Here is an 18,423-nt window from a genome sequence, read left to right as displayed (position 1 = left end):
TTTTTCTTTTTTACTACCACAAATATAGAAGTGATTCAGATGGTCCCTAACAGAATCCTTGCAATCTGAGTCTTCAACAAGCCAGCTTCAGTCTACCACCATCCACCCTCTGTATTTACTTAAACCTTTGCGGTTGCCTACAAACCATGAACATGATCTGCTATGGAAGTAAACCAAGCCATGAATATGTTACTGTAGCTCGACCTGTCCATATTTCCTCTAAAGACACTTCAGGCCCGTTTTTCTTGAGAGCAGAACTTTTCCACTAGTCAGAAATATGATGCTATTGGGCAGGTATTGCAGCACATGAGGGGAACTTGTTAAAGGGCTATTTTTGTAATTGCTGGACACAGGCGTTTTATGATTTCTCCTCCTCCCCAATTTGGTGTCTGATTGTATGCAATTTCTGACATATGGATTATATTAAGGGGGACAAATTATGGCAGCCAAGGGCAATTTCCTCATTGAACTTAGAAGATGCCATAGACTAACTGAAGCTTGGTTAGATGCCTGAATTGCAATCAAAGTATTTATTGTCAAACATATTGCGCATGCAATGGAAGAATAACAGAATGTCAGTTTTAAGTTCATTTTATGAAATTATTCTATTTTTGCACAGCAGGTACCCAGGGAGTCTTCATTTTCCACACTGAACCCACTTCCCAGTATCAGCTTTCCTGTCAGTGCCTGTCTGTGAGGGTAATTTGTTGCACAGTAATTGGGTGTTAAACAGGTGGCAGAGTGTTGACACAGGGGGAAGCATTTGAAAAATGTGCTGCTGCCATGCAATTACAAAGTCTGTAGCCTGCTAGTTCAAAACCTTTAACTTCGCTACAGATTGAGAAATACAGAATCAAACACAGGAATGCTGTAGCTGCAACTAATGAGAGCTAAATGGTGCTACTCGAAACACTTGTAAAGAATGACCCATAAACTCATCTCTATGATGATAAGATGAACAAAGGAGAAATAAAATGAAATAATAAACATTATCGGTCACATTTTGGCCTGGATTTAAACTTAACCATGCACTGTTTGTGCTACAGACATGAATGGTAACTCAAATAGTGCAGCTTGTTTAAGAGATGCGCTGTTCTTGGTCGAAGCAACTGGACATCCAATTTCCATTGGTGGATAGTAAAAAAGGCACACAAAAAAAATCCCATAGACTTACATTGGGACCAGAGGCTTTCCCAGGAATATAATAAAGTCTTGAAGTTTAGTCAGTATGCAAACACCCAGAGCACCCTTAAAACTCTTTAGTACACACCTAGAGCACTGTAGCAATTGCATAACAACATGCTAAAAACCACTCAGAACATGTATTAACTGTTTTGCAATGCCAGGGCAACCACTCAAAACATCCTAGCATCATGACAACAAGTTTTCTATGAGCGAAAACAATATTAAGTGGTAACCTGAAATTGTTACAATAAAACACTGTTAAAACAGCGTGGAGCTTGTAATTACTATGAATTTACCTGTCAAAAGTAATATATAGGCCTATACTGTAAACATTTCAGCCCACTAAAATGTTAATTTTAATTGCTGCCTTACATTTTTTAAGTAAAATCAAAGTTGTGACAAAGTTGCAGCCTGCAATGATGATATCATTTTACTTTTATGACCATTTTAAAAATGTATTGTTGATGAAGTCAAATTAATTCTTCATATTAAACTCATAAAAAAATGACATTATATTCTTGTGACAAGTTAAATGGGTGGAAAACGATGTTGTTAACAACAATGACGTAGTTGCTTACGTTGTAGGTCTATATACAATTCATATATTTTGTAACTCAACGTTTTGCAACCATGGCATCTACACTGCTGGCAGCCGTGACGAGACAGAAATTCCGCCCTTTATAAACTGCGCTGCTTCACTTTGAGCGCTTCTATGATCTCTCTCAAAAGAGATTCAGTTCCCAACCCCTCTGACACCCCGCATCACGTGACCGCACTTCCAAAACACTTTAAAAGACTCGGGATACCACCCGAATTCCCTCATGAATGATTTCACACCTCTACCTGCACCTCAAGAAATCGTCCAAATTCATTCGGATTATTTTCAGTCACTATCCACATGCAAAGCGCAGCCTCTGATAAACAGCTGCAGCGTCACCGTCTCTACAGTTTTTAAACTAGGTTAGTAATATGGCATTGAGAAGCAGAGACTTGGTCAGCACTGTTTTATTCGGATGTGTTATAATTTTCAGCACCACGCTATGTCCTGTCTGCGCTTACCTCTTCAAAAACCGCTATGTCGGGTAAGTGATGTGTTTCATTCAGTCATTCATTCATTGGCGCTAAAAGTTTTACTGAGCGGTGAAGTCTATAGAACTCTGAAGCGCTGAGGATGGCTGATGCCCAATTCGCAAGTCGTTCTTTTGACGTTTGAAAAACACTCGACTGATATGGAAAACACTTAAATTCGCCCAATCATATTAGGTGTTTTAATAAATATTAATTTGGCAACGTAAAAATAACACGCGGGGACTTCTGTAAACAGCATCATATGATTCGGTTCTTCACCGGTTTGTTACAACGAACCGTCCGTCCGAACGATCCGATTCGGTTCGATAAAATGAATAGGATTCTCAGCAGTATTGAGAATCTAGAGCGAGGAGACGATTGAAGCGTGGTGCACTCTGTGTCTCAGAGTCAGCACGTAAAAACTAGAGATCAGTCTCTTCTTTTGTCAACACTGGATTAATACAGCAAAGCTGTTTCACCGGGCCAAGATTTGTTCTTTTGGAAAGGTTGAAAAGCACTACTTAAGTGACATCTTAAACAATGCAGGTTGTCTCGACAAGTAGAAGCACGGAGTGCAAAGGACCTCTGAAGATGACAATGGACGAATATTGACATTTGGCAAATATTAGTGTTATAAGCCTGTTGTGACGTTTTTGTGAAACAAATTTTGTCACAGTTAGATTATAGGGTTTGATGATAAAAAGGAAAAGTAAGGGAGTTCCCTGGTAGACTTAATCTACTCTATGCTTACTGGATCTCTCATTGCCATCTTCATGTCCTCTCTCTACTCATAGCATATTTTAGGGGGCAGAGAAGGTTAAGCAGGGTATGAAATGATTTTTTTTTTTTGCCCACCACTTAGATTACACACACACACACACACACACACACACACACACACACACACACACACACACACACACACACACACAAACAAACTTGTTTTTTTAATCATTGTAGGGACTCTCCATAGACTTCCATGCATTTTATGGATTTTATACTGATCTAACAATTTATATCCCCAACTTAACCCTCACAGAAACCTTTTTGCATTTTTACATAAAAAAAAACATAGTCTAGTATAAGCCATTTTCCTCGTAGGGACCACTGGCTGGGCCCCACAAGGTAGGTGCTCTCAGGTTTTACTATCCTCGTGGGGATATTTTGTCCCCACAATGTAGTATAAACATGTACACACACACACACACACACACACACACACACACACATGAAAAAATATATTTTGTATTTATTTATATATGGCTGGTAAAATTTGGCATTCATCAGCCGCAGTGGCTGGGCAAAACAGTTCATTTCACATGCTGCTTAGAACCCTTCTCTGATACAGTATATAGACAGTACATAGTAAGAGTTACGTATACCTATCTATCTACCTATCTCTCTGGAAGCTAAAGAGTAGACAAGCACAGAAGAGAAATTCTTGTTCAAGCACCAATTGAGGCTGAACTAAATTATTATGGCACACAGAGCAATTCCCCTAATGCCACTGCATGTCATTTGCTATGTATAGCAATGTTGTTTATATAGCCACAAATATTTGGAATTAATCAGTGTCAGAATAAAGTGAACCTGCAGAGTTGTGTTCATAATGCATATAAAAATAAAGCGAACTACATTTTGAGCACCTCCTGAGATGGTCTGAGATAAATTGCAGCGTTCTCACAGATGACACTATTTCTGCAAATTGTTTTCATACAACTGAAACAGAGAATAAAGAGTGAGAGTGTGTTCCGTGAGAAGTGCTCCAGCTGTGCTCATGGGCGGCAGCATGCCTCTGAACCTTTCAACACACAGCGAATCAGAAACTCACATCAGTGGATATTCTTTCATCTGTTATTCCAAATATAATGAAATGTATTTCTTCAAACGTGTCTTTGTGGCTAATGGCATTTCTTGTGGTGTCACTCCGAGATGTCTAACAGGTTGTCCTCCACAGATGAGCAAAATTATCCACCACTGCGCATTAAATAGCCACATTTGGTGGGTTGGCGGTTGTTAATTTGAAACCCGGGTTATAAGACTCATAACCAAATTTAACAGAGACTGTCCTCATTAGTTTCAAATAAGAGTCTGGATTAGGCCTGATTTCATCACAAAGTAGTGTATGGTATTTCGAATTTGAGCAGTACTTCCCATTCTCCTCCATACCCTTGTTTCTGAATTATTAAATGCAAGGAGTATTGACGCTGACTATGACCCCTGGAGTCGCAAGTTCGAATCCAGGGTGTGCTGAGTGACTCCAGCCAGGTATCCTAAGCAACCAAATTGGCCTGGCTGCAAGGGAGGGTAGAGTCACATGGGGTAACCTCCTCGTGGTCACGATTAGTGGTTCTCGCTCTCAATAGGGCATGTGTTAAGATGTGCGTGGATCATGGAGAGTAGCATGAGCCTCCACAAGCAGAGTCTCTGTGGTGTCATGCACAACGAGCCACATGATAAGATGCGTGGATTGACTGTCACAGAAGTGGAGGCAAGTGAGACTTGTCCTCCGCCACCCGGATTGAGTTGAGTAACCACGCCACCACGAGGACCTACTAAGTAGTGGGAATTGGGCATTCCAAATTGAGAGGGGATTAAAAAAAAGGCAAGGAAACAAGCAAACTGTTCAAAATGAGGCTAAAACACTTGCGTCTTACTTGACAGTGCTAACCGGCAGAGTGAGAACTGGGGAAACACTGTCAGACAGAGAGTCGAAAGAAAATATTTAAGCGGAAACAGTACAATGAAAACACACTGCTGAAAAGGACACCTTATCCCTGTGGTCTTCCAGATATCACCACTTACATGACGATAACATCAGAGTTTCTGTGCAGTGATGTTTTGGCTTCAGTTATATTTCGGAAAGGGACACAACCAAGTCATTATGTGTTTTACCTGGACAATTGCACTACCCTGTTATTTTGATTTTGATGGAATAAATGCTCCATATTCCATTTTAGTGCATTTTTAGGGCACCATGAAGTGTTGCACAGGTGAAAAGAAAGCAGCTTTTACATTATTTGCATTAAAAGGGAAATTACACCAGGAATGCATTTGTCATAAGCAAATACACCTACCTAATTCAGTCTAAATTCTCATTTAGGCCAATGCAATTTTTTTCTGATGCAGCTATGTAGGATTAGGAATGATGCTGCTTATCATAAGAAAAGCTTTGAAACTTGAGTTATTTATGGCTCACAATGATTCTCACTGAAGATTTATTAGTTTGTTTTGACTTCCTCTCTTTATAGGTCAGTTTGAATATGGGTGGTTGACATTATATGCTTTTTTTGTGTCACACATTGTTAAAAGTGTTTAACTGTCTAAAACTAGATGATTAAATAGTAGCGCTACTGAAAATTTTCTTAAAAAAAGCAGGTCAACAGGATGGATTTCATGTTTTGTTTTGCTAAGATTTTTTTTACTTTTCAGGATTAAATGTCAACCTCCCATGAGTTAATGCCTTTCTCAAGACAGGGTGCTATAAATTCCAGGCAACCATATAGGGGTAGTCAATTGTGTTTCTCTCCATTGCGTCAGATGGATGCTTTACACAAGCTATAAAATGCAACAATCAATGCTTCTTCACATGTGTGAGGGTGTGAAGCCCAGTATGTTTGAGCAAAGACTGCCCGCACACATTCACAAACACACACAGCAAACTAAATGCCAGGCTTTGTCCTTAATGTGTCAGTCAGTTGTCAGCTGAAATCAGAGGGGGTGTGTATACTTCACTAATGTAATATCAGGAATGAAGACAGTGTGCTTATGTTTTATTTTGTCTCCCAAAAAGATGTGAACATGAAAAAAATGCTGCGGATTAGTATGATGCAAACATACTGAAAAGACATATCAAATAACGTCTAGGTTACGTATGTAACCTCAGTTCCCCTTCTGTCGCTCTCTTACGTTGTGTCAGAGAACGACACTAGGGGTCTCTCTTGAGCGCCGATATTCACCTCTGTACTATGAAAAAAGGCCAATGAGAGTTGGCAGCCAGTATTTGCATGTCCCGCCCCCGGACATACGGGTATTTAAGCGGCGCAAATACGGGAGTTCATTCAGGATTTTTCTGAGGAGCAGGAAATGGTCCGGCCACAACAGGGGCTCGGCTCAGCGACGTGGCAAGGGGGACACAACGTCTCGTTCCTCCATCGGGGAACTGAGGTTACATACGTAACCTAGACGTTCCCCTTCTGTCGCTCTCTTACGTTGTGTCAGAGAACGACACTAGGGGTCCACTTAAAAGCGCCATGCGCTGAGCCGTGTACGTGATCCGCTGATACAGGAGCGAGCAGGTATTCCTACGTGCAGAACGACCAACTGTATCAGGCCGCACGTACCCTTCCCCAATGCCCCATTTAAGCCATCAGGATTCCTTATCGTTACCCCGGAGGGGGAACAAGGTGACGGCCGCCAACATGGGAACGGGCCAGCCTGGCTGGGCCTCTTTTCTCTCTATGTTTCTCGCATAGAGCAACTACGGCCGGGGCCCTTACACGCATTGAGGGAAGGGGGTCTTAGCCCTTGGTAGGGCGGGGAAGACCCTGCGGAGGCCACACCTACCCGGAGGGGAGGCAAATTTGAGTGGCACATACATCGCATGGCCTATACCTAGGCCTTATGCGGAACAGTAGTGCGGTGGTAGCACCAGCCTCAGAGAGGGGGAGCACACAGCACGGCACCTGAGGTAGCTGTGACTGCCTAAGGGAAACACGGCGTCAACTCACGTGAGGGGACAGAACCGTGGTTTTACACACAGGGGAGTCCGAGCAGGAGGCCTTACCTGTGGGGCCCCTATACCAGTACAGGGTAGCTAGCGGTACCCGCAGTGGTTTGGGTCGGCGAGTCCCTCCGCGAGAACTGCGACCCGCAAGGGCTAGGGGAGGAGCCAACCAGTGTCCCAAGCCTGGGATCTCCTGGGAAGAAGGCGCACTGTTTCCCCTGGTTAGGGGAAGGGCGCTGGGTGCAAGCGATCCACCCGGTCAGATCGTCGGCGTGCCACCGAGTTCTCACGGGCTTGGTACCTGAGAGAACACGGGACGAAACTGACTCAACTCGGAGATTGTAGAATCTCGCAAAAGTGTTAGGTGTTGCCCAGCCCGCAGCTCTACAAATGTCTGCTAGGGCAGTGCCCCTAGCCAGTGCCCATGAGGACGCTAACACTCCTAGTGGAGTGGGCTCGGACCCGCAAAGGGGGGCACGGCCTGGGTGTGATAAGCTAGGGAAATGGCATCGACAACCCAGTGGGCGAGTCTCTGCTTGGAGACAGCGTTCCCTTTCTGCTGTCCCCAAAGCAGACGAAGAGCTGCTCAGAGCGTCTGGTGCTCTGTGTGCGGTCCAGGTAAATACGTAAGGCACGTACCGGACACAGCAGTGAGAGGGCTGGGTCTGCCTCCTCCCAGGGCAGCGCTTGCAGGTTCACCACCTGATCCCTGAAGGGTGTGGTAGGAACCTTGGGCACGTAGCCCGGTCGCGGTCTTAGGATCACGAAAGTGTCTGCCGGACCGAACTCCAGGCAGGCGTCGCTAACAGAGAACGCATGCAGGTCCCCGACCCTCTTGATGGAGGCGAGCGCGATCAGCAGGGCAGTCTTGAGAGAGAGGGCCCTGAGTCCAACTGAGTCAAGCGGCTCGAAGGGGGGTCTCCGGAGTCCCATCAGGACGACCGAGAGATCCCAGGAGGGAAATAGGTTAGGCCGGGAGGGAATCATCCTCCGGGCATCTTTTAGGACCCTGACGATTAAGTCGTGCTTGCCAAGAGACTTGCCGTCTACCGTGTCATGGAGGGCCGCGATAACAGCAACATACACCTTGAGGGTGGATGGGGACAGCCTCCTCTCCAGCCTCTCCTGAACAAACACGAGCACTGACCTAACTGCGCACTTCTGCGGGTCTTCGGCTCGGGAAGAACACCAGTTCGCGAACAGACGCCACTTCAGGGCGTAAAGATGCCTGGTCGAAGGGGCTCTGGCTTGGTTAATAGTGTCTATGACGGCTAAAGGTAGGCCGGCTAGACCCTCCGCGTCCCGTCCAGGGACCAGACGTGGAGTTTCCAGAGGTCTGGGCGCGGGTGCCAGAGCGTGCCCCGTCCCTGAGAAAGAAGGTCCTTCCTCAGGGGAATTCGCCAGGGAGGGGCTGTCATAAGGAGCGTGAGATCCGAAAACCACGTCCGGTTGGGCCAGTAGGGGGCCACCAGAGTGACTTGCTCCTTGTCCTCCCTGACCTTGCATAGCACCTGTGCAAGAAGGCTCACTGGGGGAAAAGCGTACTTGCGCAGCCCCACGGGCCAGCTGTGTGCCAGAGCATCTGTCCCCAGGGGAGCCTCTGTGAGGGCATACCAGAGCGGACAGTGGGAGGTTTCCTGGGAGGCAAACAGGTCTACCTGGGCCCTGCCGAACCTGTCCCAAATCAGCTGGACCGATTGGGGGTGGAGCCTCCACTCTCCGCCAGGCAAGGTTTGTCTTGACAGCGCGTCCGCTATCACATTGAGGTTGCCGGGGATGTGAGTGGCGCTCCAGAGACGACGGGCGAGCTGTGACATGTGGGGGGAGCGTACTCCGCCTTGGCGGTTTATGTAAGCCACCACCGTGGTGCTGTCTGTCCTGACCAGGACATGTTTGCCACGAATCATCGGAAGAAATTTCTTCAGGGCAAGACGAACGGCCAGCAGCTCTAGGCAGTTGATGTGCCAGCGCAGCGGGCCTTGGTTCCACCGGCCTGCGGCTGCGCCCGTTGCACACGGCGCCCCAACCCAATTTGGAGGCGTCGGTTGTAACCAGAACGTGACGGGACACCTGCTGCAAGGGTACCCCTGCCCGAAGAAAGCAGAGGTCTGTCCAGGGTTTGGAGGCAGGCAGTGGTAATTTCCACGCCGTGCGTGCCGTGGCGCCATGCTCGTCTCGGGACTCGAGTCTGGAGCCAATGCTGAAGTGGTCTCATATGCATCAACCCTAGTGGCGCGACCGCCGCGGAGGATGCCATATGCCCCAGGAGCTGTTGGAAACGTTTCAACGGGACCACTGTGCCTGGCTTGAAGGAAGCGAGGCATTCCAGCACTGACTGAGCACGCTCGTTGGAGAGACGTGCTGTCATTGAGACTGAGTCTAACTCCAAACCGAGAAAGAGATGCTCTGGACTGGGGTGAGCTTGCTCTTCTCCCAGTTGACCTGAAGCCCCAAGCGGCGGAGGTGCTCGAGCACCTGGTCTCTGTGTGCGCATAGTAATTCCTGCGAGGGGGCCAGAATGAGCCAATCGTCGAGGTAATTGAGTATGCGTATGCCCACTCCTCGTGGCGGGGCAAGAGCCGCCTCTGCGACCTTCGTGAAGACGCGAGGGGACAGAGACAGGCCGAAGGGGAGGACCTTGTACTGATACGCCTGGCCGTCGAATGCGAACCGTAGAAAGGGTCGGTGTCGAGGGCGAATTGAGACGTGAAAGTACGCGTCCTTCAGGTCTACCGCTGCGAACCAATCTAGATGCCGAACGCCAGATAGGATTTGTTTCTGGGTGAGCATTTTGAACGGGAGTTTGGACAGGGTCCGATTGAAAACTTCGCAGGTCCAAGATCGGTCGTATGCCACCGCCTTTCTTGGGTACAACGAGTAAGGGCTGTAGAAACCCTTCTTCCTTTCGGTTGGAGGGACAGGCTCTATCGCGTCCTTGATTAGAAGGGAGGCGATTTCCTCGCGCAGGGAGAGGGCATGTTCGCCGTGCACTGCGGAGGAACGAACGCCCAGGAAGGGGGCGGAGACCTGGCAAACTGAATTGCGTAACCGAGTCGAATGGTCCGGTGCAGCCAGCGTGACGAGCTGGGCAGAGAAAGCCATGCCTCTGCGCTCTGTGCTAGGGGCACCAAGGGGACAAGTATTTTGGACGTACCCAGCGGGGCTTGCAGCGGTGCTGGAACAGGTAGCGCTAGCGTCGGGAGGCTCTGTGGCGTCCCGAGGCTCTGGTGCTGAGAATAAGCTCAAAGCACTTACCTTGTTCCGCGCACCCGGCAGGGGCGGGTTCAGTGACAGAGGAGGAGGTCTGATGTCGGCGTCCTCTGGACTCGTCTGAACCGGCCGGCCGGGGAACAGTCGTGGGGCTGAGGGCGGGAGCACCGCATCCTGGGCGCCGGGACTGTTGAGGCCTGAAACAAAAGTGCCGTGAGAACGGCATTTGAGGGCCATGTGACCCAGAGGTAAAGGAAATAGCTCTTTTATTGAGAATTTGGGTACCGCAGCCCCGTCAGGGGGTGCGGCAAATGAAAAAAACACAAGATTCTCCTCCCGGCCCTCCACCGGGGGACGGAGCGGTCTCACCATCTCCGGAGCTAACTTCTCGTCCTCTGGGTCCGCTGTCTCAGGGACGTCTGGGAGCCTTCCGGGTCCTCGACGGGGTCCGTGAGGCAGGGGGCGTACGCTTCCTGCGGTTTGCTCGACGCTGGGGCTGAGAGCTGGGCCCAGGTTGGGGCGGAGCAGAAGGTCTTCTGGCCGCAGGAGGACGCCCTCGGCGAGCAGATGGGGCCTGGGCCGTGGCGGCAGGCTTGCGGCGCGGCATGATGTGAGAAATGGCCTCCGTCTGCTTCTTCACCAGGGAGAACTGCTGGGCAAAGTCCTCCACGGTGTTGCCGAAGAGGCCGAACTGGGAGACAGGGGCGTTGAGGAAGCGAGTCTTGTCGGCTTCACGCATCTCAACCAAGTCCAGCCATTGCTGACGTTCCTGGACCACCAGAGTGGCCATCGCCTGCCCGAGTGCCCGCGCTGTGACCTTCGTTGCTCTCAGGGCGAGGTCGGTCGCTGAGCGCAGTTCCTGCAGCGTGTCGGGATCAGGGCCACCCCGTGCATGTTGCGGAGTGCCTTGGCTTGATGGACCTGCAGGAGAGCCATGGCATGCAGGGCGGAAGCGGCGCGTCCGGTAGAGCTGTAGGCCTTCGCGGTGAGCGAGAATGTTGCTCTACAGGACCGGGAAGGGAGTACAGGGCGGCCCCGCCAGGTGGTAGTGCTTCCGGGGCATAGATGGATCGCAACAGCTCTATCCACCTGGGGATCTCCGTGTACCCGTGGTGCGCTCCGCCGTCGAGGGTGGCGAGGGCGGATGAGCAGGTGGCACGACGAGTGGAGAGGGGTGCTCTCCACGAAGACGTCAGCTCATCATGCACCTCCGGGAAGAAAGGTACTGGGGGCGAGGCTGTGAGCGGCGCCCACGCCAAAAACCAATCGTCTAGCCGTGATGGCTGCGGGGAGGATGGAGGGTTCCAATCCAGGCCCACGCTATTGGCTGCCCGGAAAGCATATCGGACATCTGCGCGTCGGCCTCCTGCTGGGCGTGCAAGCCCGAGGCGGCAGCCCAGAGGAGCCCTCAGCGTCAGAGCCCACGCCCTCCGATGTCGCGGCGAACTCATCTGCTTCCATCGCCTGAGGGTAGGCAGACTGGCTGTGAGGCGAGTCGCCGCCACCTCGAGCGAGGACGGGAGTCAACGAGCGTGCCGGGCGCGGGTGGTCCGAGGGGCGTACCCGGCGGAGCTGCACCCGCTGCCATCCCCAAATCGCCTCCATCGCCAGCCGCATCGTCCTCAATCCCGTGGGAAGAAGGAGCGACACGGGGCGGCTGGAGTGGCTTGCTTACGATTGTAAGCAAGCCGCGACCGCAACGTTGTCATGGTCATGTTCTCGCAGTGAGAACATGAACCATCCACAAACGCAGCCTCGGTGTGATCACTGCCCAGACACACGAGACAACGCCTGTGGCCGCCGGAAGCGGAGAGTACTCTACCAGCATCCAGGAACAACACAGGGGCGGAAGGGCATCTTTAAAAGACGCGTCCTTAAAAGGACGTTCACGCCGCTGTGTTTTTGCTCTTTTAGAGAAATTACTCTTTTAGAAGGAAATAACTCTTTTATGAAAGAAAGACTCGTGAGAGATCTTTCTTATTTCTGCAACTGTCGATGCGCTCAGGGGCAGGAAGTGCACAGCCGTGCAACCAGGAGAAAGCCGCTGTTGTGCGCCGCAGAATCCAACAGCATGCAGCAGAGGATAGCAGGAACTCGGTGTGTAGTCACGCAGCAAACTGCAAACACGACCATCGGCTCCGAAGAAATTTTCTGAATGAACTCCCGTATTTGCGCCGCTTAAATACCCGTATGTCCGGGGGCGGGACATGCAAATACTGGCTGCCAACTCTCATTGGCCTTTTTTCATAGTACAGAGGTGAATATCGGCGCTCAAGAGAGACCCCTAGTGTCGTTCTCTGACACAACGTAAGAGAGCGACAGAAGGGGAACAATTGTTTCAATGAGATATTGGGTTTAAAAGCACAGACATTATTCCAGATTGCCCTCTCAAGTCAAGAAACTTTTCTCCATCACTAAACATTTCAGACATTGGCAAGCAGTAGCCGTAAAGATTAACTTAATCAAACAGAGATGGATGAAAGACCTCTTTTTTTTGTCTTCGTAATGAACCAGGAATAAATGCATACAAAAGAGATTTCAATCTTAGCAGTTTTATTGCAGCCCACTGGATTACATGACGGGGCATAGCACCAAATTTTTGGTGATGAGGCTCATGCTGTATTTTCTGGCCTGGTCTGCTGGGATTATTTTTAGATATTTCATCCAAACATATTCCTTTAAAACAAACAAAAATATGTTTTCCAATACCTTTTCTGAAAAGGATTGTTAATTATTTGCTTTCTTAGTAGCATAAATCATGTCTTGTGTATTTTAAGCAGCATGAAACATGAATTATATGCAATTATTAAAATACCAAAATCTTAAAATGAGGGAAACAGTAATGTTTGTCACTCCAGAACTTTTATACAAATTTGCCTCTAGAAAACATTTATCTATGAATATTTTGATGTTAAATTGTGAGATATATACAGTATATTGTGATATATAATAATATAACACAAGTCAAAGTCAAAGTATTCATATATATATATATATATATATATATATATATATGTATATATATATATATATGTATATATATGATACATGATTTTATGACCACACTCAGTTTTTCCTTTTTTTTTTTTTTACATTTATTTATATACAAGAGTTCAATGAAAAATAAATGTTAAAAAATTAGGAAAAACTGAGTATGGCCATAAAAAATGCATTTTTGCATGGAACTACTTTCTTACTCGATGGATCAGAATGTCCCATTGCTGGTTAAAAAAAAATGATGTGGCCAAGCCTCCAATATGTACTTCAAAATTGTCACTTCAGAAATAGTATCATGGCTTATGCTGTTTCGAACAAGTTATTGGATAAACAAGGATGTGTGTGTGTGTGTGTGTGTGTGTGTGTGTGTGTGTGTGTGTGTGTAGAGAGAGAGAGAGAGAGAGAGAGAGAGAGAGAGAGAGAGAGAGAGAGAGAGAGAGATGAAGTGTATGTGATCACCTGTTGCAACTCCCAAACTGAGATGCTGTCAGCTCTCTGAAGATCAGCTTTCTCAGTGGAAAACTAGCGTCCAAGCGGGTGTATTTCTCCCTATTTCACGGAAACCAGTGCGCATCTATCACTATAGAAACCGCAATGTTCTCTGCCATTTTAAACAGCACCCATTGTGCAATTAATCAGTATGTTGTGTCTCTCAGATGTGATGAGCCATAATTCTGAAGTTGTTAGTTTAAAGCAGTTTATAGCTATTTCTTTGCTTTAGTAGTGTAGTTTAGACAAGCGGTTTTATAGACACTGGCTGACATGGATTCACTTCATGTCACCTAACTGGCTCACATTTCACACAAAAATTATCTTTTGCCTCTACCTGCTGGCTAACATGTGTAATGTCAAAAACAAAAGACAAACAGTAGCTTTTAACACAGATGCACTGCTCTTACTGCTCTTATTCTTGTTTAGAATGGCACGAACACAAGCGGAATGATACACACACTGTGCAGTGTCGTAGTGCTGATGGAGTCAGATCATCAGTGCTCATGGAGTGCATCATGGAGTGCATCATCCAGTCAGATTCGGAATGGAACTAACTGTTGTATATATATATATATATTCACATGTACTCACAGCCTTTGCTCAATACTTTGTTGAATCACCTTTGGCACCAATTACAGCCTCAAGTCTTTTTGTGTATGATGCTACAAGCTTGGCACTCCTATTTTTGGGCAGTTTCTCCCATTCTTCTTTGCAGGACCTCTCAAGCTCCATCGGGTTGGATGGGGAGCGTCGGTGCACAGCCATTTTCAGATCTCTCCAGAGATGTTCAAAAGATGATTCTTTATTTTTTTATTTTGAATACATTTGCAAAGATTTCAAACAAACTTCTTTCACATTGTCATTATGGGGTATTGTTTGTAGAATTTTTAGGAAAATAATTAATTTATTTCATTTTGGAATAAGGCTTAAACATAAAAAATGTGGGAAAAGTGAAGCACTGTGAATACTTTTCAGATGCACTGTATATACAAAAACATTTAAATCTGAACAATTATATTTATGTTATATTGTGATATACTGTATCATAATATAACATAAATACAATTAAAAGTGTTCAGATTTTAAAGTTTTTGTAGGGGCATATACAGCATATCACCATATATACATTAATTAAATATTGGACAGGTGGAAACAATCCAAACACCACCAACAGTAAGCACTAAAACAAACAACAACAAAATAAAACAACTCTGCCAGGAGGGCACAATCTCAAGTGGTCTCCATGAGCAGTCCCATCTCCAGTATAGTCAGCAAAATTTGCTTTAACTTGAATATGAGTGTAAAGCAGCCCTTGTACCCTGGAGCTGAGGAGGGGTTTATTTTTGTGATTTCAGAAATGAGCAGGTCTTTACAGCTCTGTGGGCCAAATATTACATGACACCACACAATAAAGATTCTTTGGGAAATACCATCCGAGACATAAAATTCCACATGTTATGATCCCACAAAGATACAGTACTACAGGTGTGGTGTGGTGTCAAGCATAATTTCCACTGTTACTACCATCACTGGGAGATGACTACCTTTATGGTAAACCTGAGACGAGCATTGTGGCTTTCTCTTATAATGTCAGACCTGGCGTGTAGTAGCGCACACAATTACACCACAAAAAAAGATTTGTTTTACCTGGAGCATTTGCGTCACTCACAGCCTTAAAATAGCAGATTAGCTCTTTGTGATGTAATGAGGTCATCATCGGTGTCTTTTGAACCCTTTCAGAGTAAACAACCTTTGGTAGAGAAGCCTTTATTTGTTACTTCGTTCAATAAAAGTCTGTCAATTCCATTAATACAGGAAATACTGACATCACTAATGATGACATGTGAGAGGCTTTAACTACTGGTGTTTGCAAAGGCATCACTATTACTTTTGATAATTCGTAGTGTTGGGGATTTGAAAAGAAAACCCTAACCCTGGCCAGAGTATTAAACTTCAGTGCATAATTCATTCTGCACAATTGTCCTTAGGACATGAATGATACCTCAAATCAAGCAGCTTGTGGAGGAGGGATGTGGTCTTACTTTTCTAAGCAACATAACTTGTGATTTTAACCTGGCAGTCGATGGAAAAAATCCCTTTAATTTACAATGAAGTTGGGACCCATCCTATATATCATAGATCAGAATATCAGACACTTGGGTGTGGACTCTTTTGACTTGTACCAGTAAGCAACCACCTAGCAACCATCAAGAACACCTTAGCAACCACATACTGTAGCAATGACTTAAAAAGACAATATCAACCATTCAATAGGGTTTCCTCCTTTTTCCCACATCCTCCTTACTCATCTACTGTAATAGGCAATACAGCACAGGTCTCAGGACAGATTCAAATGGCTAATGATGTAATTTGTCATTAGATAAGACAAACTAAACATCTACCATAATAGCACTTTACTCTCCATATTTGTAACTTTGAAATAACATGTTATACTTCCTATGAAATGGCATAATAAAAGCCATTTTGACCAATGTGAGTTTATATGTCTGACAGAAAACATTGAACATCTCAGTAAGTGTATGGGCACAGGGGCAGAGAAGATTTCAAATCCTGTTAACAACTTCCTGGCTGTTCTGTGATTCGTCTCGATTCAGTGGTGATTAAATGTTTGTTTAACAATTTATCACTCTGGAGCAAGTAGAAGGAATTCCTTCAGCTTAGATAAAATATGAAAGGAGGATATCCTTGTAAAATTTTTAAAACCCTAGAAAGTCTGGGCAAAATCCCTACTGATACCAGTTACTGTGCTTTAGATGGCTGCTCATTCAGACCAAATTAAGATGAGTGCAGACTGAAGATACATCAGGAAATTTGCTGTTTCTTAAGGTGTAATTAGTGGGATATGGAGTGCATACAGTTCAGTCATCACTCCTTTTCTGATTGGCTACTCGCATATGTGAAATAGAAATTATTGGTTATATTTTCTTATGGATAATAGAAGCTTTTATTTTGTTAAAATTGTTTATACTTTTATGTTTTCATGCATTGACTGAGCACTGCATTTGAACACTTATATTAATGGTAATCCTTTATTTCTGCAGTGATCATGTGTTCAGAATAATTCCTAAGTGCAAGACAGAGGTTCAAGTAGTCAAACAGATTTTCCAAAACCTCACGGTGAGTCCCTTCTTTTTACAATACTCATGTCACATTGACTATGTAAAAAAAGAACCATACCTACTGATGGCCCTGAAATGTATATCATGTATGTCAAGCATGGCTCGCAATAACAACAACAACAACAACAGCACAAACTGATAAAATAAATATCTTGAATGCATTGTAAGTAGCTTTGTATCAAGTGTCTGCCAAGTGAATAAATGTATTTTAACAAATCATGTCAATCAAAACATGTTATTCTGCAAAATTCTCAACATTTTCTTCCACATTCAGTCTTCCAGGACTGGTAAAATATTTTTGTTTTCTACCAGTGCATACCTTTTCTGAATGTCTGTGTGTTAATATGTCATTACATTGGATTTTCTCCAGTCTGTGAGTGTCATCACTTTGTCTATCTCAACACCAGTGATGCATGAACATCCTCATGCTCAGCCTTGTTTAGGAAGAGTCAATGTCAGGAACTTCCCCTGCACTATCCCAGATACTATTTTTGTTTTTCAGAAATTATCCTCTGAACTGAGATGCCTCTGTATTTGTATTGAATACTCAGAGAACACTGGTATACTTTGCAGGGTTTTACTCATTAACTTTGTTGACACTAAATGAGACAATCTCATCTCAGAATTACTCCATATGCTTATTGATGTGACCATCAGAAGTGTGGGTTGAAGAACATATACCATGATATTCTTTGAAGTACAATGTACTGTAAATACAATGCTATAGTTATAGTTAATCATCCATTATGGTATTTCATGGTATGGTGAATCATCCAGTATGGCTCTTGTGTGAGCCATAGCATATCATCTCAATCTGATCCATGTTGAGTTTAACACCACTGAGTGAAGAGACCCCCAAAAATGTATGTCATGGCATTAATTGAGAGAGGTTTAAAACTCTGACTGCACTCTTGTGTGGAAGTCTGCAAATTATTATATCAATTTAGTCATTGTTAGTGTGCCACTTGGCCACTTTTCTCTCGGCAGAAATAAGATACAGCTGTGGCTTAAAGTTGGACTGAATTCAACAGTTTGCATATAGTAAACACAACAGCTGCATACCACCTGTGTTAATGGTGGTATGGTCAGGATTGTTTTTTTACTAACCTCTTTTTTTATGGTTTTTAACAAGGTGAGCAATGAGATAAACAACAACAAAAATATAGATGACATGTTCATCATCTAAAGCTTGTGATCAAAGGCAGGTTAACATGGTGTCATTTGCCAGTAGCCTGTTTGAAGTGACTGTGTATTTGGGGAGTATAATCAAAACTATTATTTTGGTGCATCGTTTATAGGTCCAGTTGCTGACGGCCTGAAATCCTATTCATTTTTTTAATACAATTTGTTGTAAACAACTGTGATTCAGTTTTTCTATTACTATAAGCTGTTGCTGGTGCAGACATAGGTAGTGTGAATAACTCTGACTTGTAGTCAATGTCATCGGCGTAGTGACTTGGCAGAAGAGGCAGATGATGCAAATCTGAGGTTATGTTTCAGGGAGTGATATTTGGGCTGCTACAAAGGCTCCAGCATATGGTGGCAATCTGAGGTGGTTTAGTGGATCCACACACAGAAACAGATTATTTTGGTAAAATGCTGCGA

The 18,423-nt window shown here is 45.4% G+C and overlaps 1 protein-coding gene across 1 annotated transcript in view; it reads left to right on the top strand.

The window, feature by feature from the left end:
- The first annotated feature begins 2,154 nt into the window (after positions 1 to 2,154).
- Positions 2,155 to 18,423, top strand: part of LOC127635291 (carboxypeptidase A6-like) — a 35,734-nt gene continuing 19,465 nt past the window's right edge. Inside the window, exons 1-2 of the mRNA XM_052115207.1 lie at positions 2,155 to 2,267; positions 16,741 to 16,816. Of these exons, the coding sequence (XP_051971167.1) occupies positions 2,155 to 2,267; positions 16,741 to 16,816 (189 nt within the window). The remainder of the gene's footprint in view (positions 2,268 to 16,740; positions 16,817 to 18,423) is intronic.

This window comes from Xyrauchen texanus, chromosome 42, assembly GCF_025860055.1.
Source record: "Xyrauchen texanus isolate HMW12.3.18 chromosome 42, RBS_HiC_50CHRs, whole genome shotgun sequence".
In the NCBI taxonomy this organism is placed as follows: domain Eukaryota; kingdom Metazoa; phylum Chordata; class Actinopteri; order Cypriniformes; family Catostomidae; genus Xyrauchen; species Xyrauchen texanus.
The sequence above is the reverse complement of the archived record's forward strand: the minus strand, read 5'-3'. Positions and strand labels throughout refer to the sequence as shown.